The 8,854-nt window shown below is 58.6% G+C and overlaps 1 protein-coding gene across 1 annotated transcript; it reads left to right on the forward strand.

The window, feature by feature from the left end:
* Positions 1 to 1,563: 1,563 nt before the first annotated feature.
* On the forward strand, positions 1,564 to 6,812 carry TMEM59L (transmembrane protein 59 like). Its single transcript, XM_027585282.2, has 8 exons — positions 1,564 to 1,819; positions 2,773 to 2,929; positions 3,031 to 3,140; positions 4,249 to 4,401; positions 4,996 to 5,098; positions 5,587 to 5,704; positions 5,805 to 5,922; positions 6,173 to 6,812. Exons 1-8 carry the CDS (start codon positions 1,652 to 1,654, stop codon positions 6,299 to 6,301), a joined length of 1,056 nt encoding a protein of 351 aa, XP_027441083.1. The 5' UTR covers positions 1,564 to 1,651; the 3' UTR covers positions 6,302 to 6,812.
* The last annotated feature ends 2,042 nt before the right edge of the window (positions 6,813 to 8,854 follow it).

Here is an 8,854-nt window from a genome sequence, read left to right on the forward strand (position 1 = left end):
CACCCTGAGCCTCAGTTTCCTCATCTGTAAATTAGGCAACGCTACCCGTACTTTGCAAGGTTGTCGCAAGAAAATACCTGGGAAGGGCTTTGTTTGGAATGAATGAAGTACAGTAATTGTGGAAGAAGCTTAAGCGCTCAGCGCTCTGAATTGACATGTGTGGGCTTGAATCCTAGCTCAGCTGAGGGGTCCCGGAGCCTAAGTTTCCCACCTGTGAAATGGGAGACAGCATTGGTCTTAACCAATGGCTATTTCCCAAGGCACAGGCCCTGATTCGCGGGGGGCTCGACCCGGGGTTCCCTCGCTTTCGCGAAAACCGCGGGCTGGAGGCCCTTGCCGCAGGGTCGCAGCGGCGTAGCCCAGGAGGGGCGGGGCGGGGGAGGGGCCAGCCGGGATCCAGATGTCCAGGGTCCGCCAGGCACAGCCGCGCCTGATTAAGCCACGTGGGGGCCTGCCGAGGCTGCGGAGATGAAAGCGCCGCGGCCGGCCAGGGGAGGGGGTGCGCTAGGCCCCCCCGGGGTCCCTTCCTCCTCGGCCGGAACCTGCGGCGCCCTCTGACCCGCCGACCCCGAGTGGCTGCCGCCCGGTCTGTGGGGGCGGCGCGTAGATGGAAGCCACGCGGGCAGCAGCGCGACCTCGGCAGGCACCTGCACGGGGCATGCCAGCGGGGGGGAGGGGGGTCGTCTTTGCAGGGGACCTAGGCTTAGGGAGGCGCCCCCACTACCATGGCTGACAGAGAGGAAGCTAGGGAGACCTCTTAAACCGAAATTCATGGGGCTCTAATCTGTCACCTTGGAGCGTGGCAGTTATGGAAGCCAGAAGTGTCCCTGTGTGTCCCAAGTTTTCCCACAAGAATTAGGAATTTTAGCAGCACTCCAACCCCGCGCCTACTTGCACCTCTGTGCCCCCTCCCACTCCGCCCCGGGGCCGAGAGGCCCCCAGTTGGGGTAGACAGCGCTAGATCCCCCAGGCCTGTGGATCAGGGCTGGGCCAGAAGGGGGAGAGGCTGGGGAGACCTTGAAGGGCCTGGGAGGGCTTCCTACAGGAGGCAAACCAGTTACAAAGTTGCCGCCCCTCTCACTAGGGTGGCAAAGGACACGATGCCACAGACCTTCCCGAGGCCTTCGCTGCCCCAGCGCTGTGACCCTCACTCATGTCCGTCCATCTCCAGTCTCTCGCTCCCGCACCACCGCCCTCCTACCTCCTCTTCCAACACTCTCTCCCGCCTCAGGGCACTCGCTCGCTGTTCCCTGTGCCTGGACTGCCCTCCCCGCGTGGCCAGCTCAAATTTTGCCTCCTCGGGGAGGCCCTCCCTGAATCCCCTGGCCAAGAGACACCCCATCACCCTATTTGTTTCCTTTTGGCCTCATAGAGCTGGCTGAGATCCTCTAGTCCGTGGATACGAGGGAGGTGTCCCGGCACCCCCGAGATGGGACAGACGGCGGGGGATCACCGTTCACCTGCCCCGCCCCACCCGCACCCCGACGGTGCCGCAGCGCGGCTCCCCCGCCCGTTCTCCGCATCCCCCGCCCCCCCTTCCCAGGCTGCCTCGCTCGGGTGACGTCAGCGACCCGGTCCCCGCCGCCGCCGCTGCATCCTCGGTGCCTGCCAGGAGCCGGCGTCCCCCGAGCCCCGCGCTCCCGGCACGGCCATGGCTTCGGTCGCGCTGATGCCGCCGCTGCTGCTGCTGCTCCTGCTGCAGCCTCCCCCTGCCACCCCCGCGCCGCCCGCCCGCGACCCCTTCGCCCCGCAACTCGGGGATACGCAGAGCTGCCAGCTGCGGTGCCGCGACCGCTATCCTGGTCCGCAGCTGCCGCAGGTGAAGCGCATGCGGCGCCAGCCGGAGGACCCGGGAATCTCTCCGGTGGGGGAGGGGCTGGGGATGCGGTTCCCCACGTTGCGAGCGCGGGATAGGGGTTCTTCCCAGCGGGAAGGAGTCGGAAATGGGGGCTCAACAATGGAGGTGGGTCCCTCTGGTGAGGGAAGGACTGGGGTCCCTTCTGTCGAGGCGAGCGCTGGGGTCGGGGGTCCCTCGGATGGAGATGGGGGTTGTTCCTCCCGCGGGGGAGGGACTGGGGGGGGTCCCTCGGATGGCGGAGGGTTTAGAGATGCGAGTGCCTCCGATGAATGCGGAGTTGGGGGGAGGGTCCTTCCAAGGGAGGCGCGGGGAGGGGATTGAGGCTTCTTAGGCCAGCTTGCGGGCTCTGACTGCACTCGGCTGCGCCAAGACCCTCGGGGCGCCCATCCCCCACTTCCCTCAGGTCTGACGGTCCTCTCCTCCTCCTCCCCCCCTTCCTCCTCCTTCCACATCCACCTCCCTACCCCCCCAAGTGCTACCAGCCCCCATTCACATCCTCACCCCCCCCCCACCAGCTGGATCTCCATTTTCCCAGGCCAAAACCTCCTCCTCTTAGCCTCCTCCCTCCTTCCTCAGGCCTGACAATCCCCCTCAATCTCTGCCCTCCTCCCTGGAGCCTTGGCGTGGTGGAGGGGGGGGGAGAGGAGGGGGGCGTTTCTCTCCAACTTACCCATTTTACAACCATTGCCCAAACCTAGTGTCCTCCATGGTCCACCCCCCTCTCCCTTCCTCAGAGCTAAGAACCCCCACTAATATTCTTAGCCTTCCCCTCCCCACCTCAATCTCTCTGGATTGGGGGGGGGAGAGGAGGGAGAGAACAACAGATCTTCTACCTCCTGCTCTGAGCCCATGCTTCCAGTGCAAATCTCCTCCTGCCCCTCCCCCTGGCCTGAATCCAATGCCCCCTCTCCCAGGCAGAGCTTGAGGAGGAGGACCCTTCTGAGTCCCCCTATGAGTATGACAGGGCTGTCCTGATCAGTGCTTGTGAGCGCGGCTGCCGCCTCTTCTCCATCTGCCGATTTGTGGCAAGGAGCTCCAAGCCTAACGCCACCCAGACTGAGTGTGAAGCAGGTGAGGGCTGGCCGGGTGGGCCGGGGTGGGGAGAGGTGGCCTGGGAAGGGTCACCCTCTAGTCACCCCTCCTGCCCCCTCCCCGCCCCACCCCACCCCCAGCGTGTGTGGAGGCCTATGTGAAGGAGACGGAGCAGCAAGCCTGCAGCGAGGGCTGCTGGAGCCAGAACCCGGAGCCGGAGCCTGAACCCGAGCCTGAGCCAGAGCAGAAGGTGGGCACCCTCCCACCTGTGGCCCTGGGACCATCCCCCCTCCTCTCTCTACCCCACCCCCCAAATCTGCACTCATGTCCAGAGTGTTCCAGGCTCTGTAGTCCATTCTGGGCTTACTGGGGATCCTCGATGGAGTCTTGTCTTGCCTCAAACCTCAATTATCATCTCTTTGATATGGGAAATACCCTCCCTTCCCACCACCGCACAAGGAGTAAATGCAGAAAACAGCCGGTGGTTATAAATCATTTGTCCTGGTCCTGGCCTGACCACAGCCTGTCCCAAATTCCTCATGCCACCTAGAGGCCCCTGGGACAGTGTCAGTCCCATTTCATGCCCACGAAGCAACTGCCCGAGGTCACACAGTTAGGGCTGGGCAAGAGATGGGATTTACCACCAGGGCTTGTGAACACACCTCACCTCACTCATCTTCAGGGCTATCTGAAGAGCTGACTTTATTGAGCCCCTACTGCATGCCAGGTGCTGGTCTAAGCACTTTCCTTTTGGTGAACAGGTGGCCCCTGTAATGGGGGGAGGGCTCGGAACTGAGTTTTAAGGAGGAGGAACTCCCCCACCCCAGGGAGAGATAATAACTGCTCACCCGTCATGTCCATGAGTGAGTCTAGGAAACACTGTGTCAGGGGAAACTAAGGCACAGGAAATCATTTATCACAGCCAGGGACCTCTGGACTGAGAGTGCCCAGAAAGCTCCTCCCCTTCACCCCTTTTCCTCCACCCCCTCCAGGCCTGCATTGTTCATAAAAGCACGCTGCACTACCATTCCTTCCTGTTCTGAATTCTCTCCTGATGCTGTCAAAATAAGAATGATGCTGTGAAATGTTTAATAATAGCAGCTACTACATATTACGCATCGGTGCTGTGCCATCGTCTAGTTGAAGTCTCATAACAACCCCATGACAGAAGAAAATCAGCTCCATTTTAGGGCTCAGAAAGGGCAGTCCCCTTCTCCAAGGGCAACAGCGTGCCAAATGCCACATTCACGGCATGAAGCCCTGTTGCCCCAAACCACTCAGCAAATTCCGGTCACAGTGAACTCTCCCGGCTCGCCTCCCTACCTTGGTGACATGTGCCTTGGGCCTTCCCTTGGCAGAGAAAGGTCCTGGAAGCTCCAAGCGGGGCCCTTTCGCTCCTGGACTTGTTTTCCACCCTCTGCAATGACCTTGTCAACTCGGCCCAGGGCTTTGTCTCCTCCACCTGGACGTACTACCTGCAGACTGACAATGGGAAGGTGGTGGTGTTCCAGGTGAGGGGTCTGGCAGAGGCCGTGCCAGTGTGGTAGGTGGGTGATCAGGGTAAGAAGGTGGGATGCGCTGGTTGTTGGCTCACGGGATGCAAAGTCCTCGGGTGATCAATGTTTGGAGCCAGCTAGGTTCAGGGGTTCAGTCTCACTCCCCTCCTTGACTCTGCTTCGCTTTGTGGTGGTTGCATTCCCAGGCAAGCTCTTCCCTCCTGATGGCTGCGTGGATGCCTAAGGCTCTAGGGTATAACCTCTCTGAAGTTTTAGCTCTATTGAGACTTACTTTGATTGGCCCTGGCTGGCTCATGTGACCATCTCTCAGCCAATCCCTGTGCTTCTATCCGCCTAGCCCGCGTTCCTACTTCAGGAGCTAAAGGATCCGGTCAAGAGGAACTGAGATGCCTGCACCAACAGGGAACCGCGTCCCTGATGTTACAGCCCACAGCCCCACAGAAGGGTGTCCTCTCTGCACCCAGGGGAACTATGTCCCAGCTGGGCATGGGACAATGTAGCCTACGTGGGACACAGAGATGCACTTCCCAGGGCCAAGGTGGTGCCTTTCTAAATGGCTCTTTCTGTGCTGTCTTGTTCCTGACCTAGACCCAGCCTGTGGTAGAGAGCCTGGGGCACGAGGGGGCCCGTCTGCAGCGAGTAGAGGTGACCTGGCGGGGATCCCACCCTGAAGCCTTGGAGGTGCACGTGGGTAAGGTCCGAGGCTAGACCAATGTTCCTTCCACAGGTGGCTCCACAGCCATAAGGAATCCTCCCGGCAAATGAACCCTCTAGGAATGGGATTTCTATCTCTCAACTCTTAGGGGTCCTTGGTCCATCTTCCAGGGTTCCATGATCCATCTCCCATGGTTCTGTGGTCTGTTTCCCGGGATCCCACAGTCCCATCTCCAGGGTTCTGCGATTCTTCTCTCGGGGATTCATGATCCTTCTCCCGGGGTTCGTGGTCTGTCTCCCAGGGTTTTGTGACTCATCTTCCTAGGTTCCCTGGCCCATCTTCTAGGGCTCCCAGTTTCCACGGTCTATTTCCCCAGGATTCCACGGTCCATGTGCCAGGGTTCTGATCTATTCCAGGACTCCATGCCCCATTGCCCTAGTTCCTGGCCTCCTTTCTCCTCTCCATGGCTGCCATGGCCTCTTGGGAGAGGCCTAGGGGCTGCTAAGAGGTGCCCTGTCTCTCAGACCCTGTAGGCCCCTTGGACAAGGTAAGGAAGGCCAAGATCCGAGTCAAGACTAGCAGTAAGGCCAAGGTGGAATCCGATGAGCTGCAGGACAACGACTTCCTCAGTTGCATGTCCCGGTGGGTGGCAGGACCCTGGGGGTGGGATGGGAGTGTAGCTGGAGGGGAGGGCCTCCCAAACCCCACCAGGACTGCTGAGCGTGCCTTCTGGGCGGGTCAGGCGCTCGGGGCTCCCTCGCTGGATCCTGGCCTGCTGCCTCTTCCTCTCTGTGCTGGTAATGCTGTGGCTGAGCTGCTCCACCCTGGTGACCGCACCTGGCCAGCATCTCAAGTTCCAGGTGGGTGGGGCCGGGTGGAACGGTGGGAGAAGGGCCGCTCCTCGGCCCTGAATTGGGCCACTCGCTCTCCCCTGGAGACAAGGTTCCCTGACTTCTTGTATGACACCGGGCAAGTTTCTTTACTTCCTTATCAAGTAAGGGGAACAATGCCAACCCTTAGCCGGGGTGACCTGAGATCAGGGGCGGGAAGGAGCCTTGGCAGGGTGGGGGCTCAGTAGCCCTCCCTCCCTCCCTCTTCCTCCCCCTGCAGCCCCTGACCCTGGAGCAGCACAAGGGCTTCATGGTAGAGCCAGACTGGCCCCTGTATCCTCCCCCATCGCATGCCTTTGGGGACAGCCCCCCACCCTACAAGCTGAAGCTGGACCTGACCAAGCTGTAGGTCTCGATCGGCCCATGCATCGCCCAGTGCAGGGGCTCCTCGGGCCTCCCTTGCCCTGTGCCCAGGAGTCCAGGTCAGGGTGGGACCATCCTTGGGCTTCTCCACCCCTGATCCTTCTTCTTTCCCCAGTCCCTCCCCTTGCCCCTCTGGGTCCTGGGATTGCCATACCCCTACTGGGGGGCGGGATCTGGCCTTGGTTCCTCCCTGCTTCCCCCTTCCCCAGAGTGTGCTACTTTTGTCTTCTATCTTGTAGCTTCTTGAGTATTCAAACCCCAGTTCTGTGCTGCCTCTCTCCTTCCTCCTTTCTCCCTTGGAGGGTGGGGGCTGAGAGCACAGGGGAGCCACCCTGTGCTAGGGCTCCCTCCTTTTCCCCACCCCCCCCTCCAGAGATACAGTCCCAAGAGAGGAGGCCCCTGAGAAAGGTGGTGGTGGGCAGCTCCATGCTGGGAGGGCAGCTGAGGCTGGGCTTGCAGCAGGGGGGTTGGGAGGAATAAACCATGTATATAAAAGATATTTTGGACTGAGCCTACTTCTGTTTGTCTTTCCATCTGCCCTTGGGAGAAATAGCCTGAGCATGGCCATGGCACCTGTCCACTGGGCCCCTTCTGAGAGAGGGACAGCCCTGGGAACTCCCCGTGGCTTCAGGAAGGACAGTCCCTCCGTGGCTGCCCAGCCCATGTCACGATTCCGACTAGGGCTGTCCCTGGAAAAGTGGCATTTGCTACCTGCTTGGCCCAGATGGGGCAGTACCCCTTCTTGCCTTCCTTTTGGGATCCCTCCTCTGAAATGCATTGGTCGAATCTTGAGGAGGATGTTTGATTAATGTTGCAGCCATCTGGCTTCCATTCCCTGTTCTTTTGGGGATGGAGCTCTGCCCCATTGGGGGCAGCTTCAGGGCACTGACAGTGGGTCCTCTCCCCTTCCCTATTCAAGGGATCCAGACTGGGCATTGTTGCCCTGTACTTTGCACTGGAGAGGAGTCTTGCAAGACAGGAGGAACCTACCCCGATGAGGCTACAGCCTTGGCTCTCCATCCTTCCTCTCCATTCTGTAGACTCCCGGAGATCCTCCCCCAAAAATCCCTTTTTAGGTTCAGTCAACTGAAGTGGTTTCTATTGCTGGCAATCAGAGATTCCTGGGGAGAGTTTGGGATGAGGGGTGTGGTGGTCGTGGAGTGGAGGTTTTCAGGGGCCAACGGAGGCCTATGGGTGACAGGTGGGTGGGGGCGGGGGTTAGAGGGAATCAAGCGGGGCTGATTTTCAGCCATCCACCCTTCACCTTGCCTTGTGTCCCAGGAGATCCACTTGGGCTCTCTGACTTCTGCTAGACTCAGCCGGGGAGGGGGTGGGGGTGGGCGGGGATCAGCACGGACAGGAGGTAGGAGTAGAGAAGAGTAAGAAGTCAAGGTGTTTCTCTCCTGGTGTCTCCCTGCAACCCCCAACCTTCAGCCTGTGCGTGGTCTCAGCTCCCCACTACTACTCACCCAGGGTGCTGGGCCCCCTCATGTCAGTTACCCAACCCTGCCCATACCTTGGCAAATATCCCCTTTACTACAACCAACTTTTTTTTTTAAGATTTTATCTATTTATTTGACAGAGAGAGACACAGCGAGAGAGGGAACACAAGCAGGGGGAGTGGGAGAGGGAGAAGCAGGCTTCCCGCCGAGCAGGGAGCCCGATGCGGGGCTCGATCCCAGGACCCTGGGATCATGACCTGAGCCAAAGGCAGATGCTTAACGACTGAGCCATCCAGGCGTCCCAGGATCCAATATTAAAAGGCAATTTCACTCCCCGAGTATTGTTCTGGGTCCTGGTGGGGTTTCAAGGCAGCCCCTTGGAATGTTGCCATGGATACCTGGGCGGAGGTAAGAAGCAGCAGCAGACAAGTGCTGCCCAGTAGAACTTCCTGTAATGATGGAAGCCTTCTGTCTGCAACAGCCCCAGCCCCGTGGCGTATGGATCCCTTGTGATGCGGCCAGTGTGACCGAAGTACTTCATTTTTCATTTTATTTAGTTAGAGTTAGTGTACATTTAAGGTTTTTCCTCTATTTTTTTTGTGGTGGTAATATATATATATATATCACATATTTTATTTTATTTAAAGATTTTATTTAATTATTTGACAGAGAGAGCGAGAGAGCAAAGCAGGGGAAACAGTAGAGGGAGAGGGAGAAGGAGGCTCCCCGCTGAGCAGGGAGCCCCAGGCGGGGCTCGATCCCAGGACCCTGAGATCATGACCTGAGCCGAAGGCAGACGCTTAACCATCTGAGCCACCCAGGTGCCCCTATATCACATATTTTAATCAGTTTTTTTAAAGGTTTATTTATTTTGGGGGGGAGGGGAGAAGGAGAGAATCTGAAGCAGGCTCCCCGCTAAGCTCTAGGATGCAGGGCTCTATCTCATCACCCTGAGATCATGACCTGAGCCGAAATCAAGAGTTGGACACTTAACTTACTGAGCCACCCAGGCGTCCCCCAATTTTTTATTTTTTAATTTTAATTTTTTAAAAAATATTTTATTTATTTATTTGAGATAGACAGAGATAGTGAGAGAG

Source organism: Zalophus californianus, chromosome 1 (assembly GCF_009762305.2).
Source record: "Zalophus californianus isolate mZalCal1 chromosome 1, mZalCal1.pri.v2, whole genome shotgun sequence".
NCBI classification, from domain to species: domain Eukaryota; kingdom Metazoa; phylum Chordata; class Mammalia; order Carnivora; family Otariidae; genus Zalophus; species Zalophus californianus.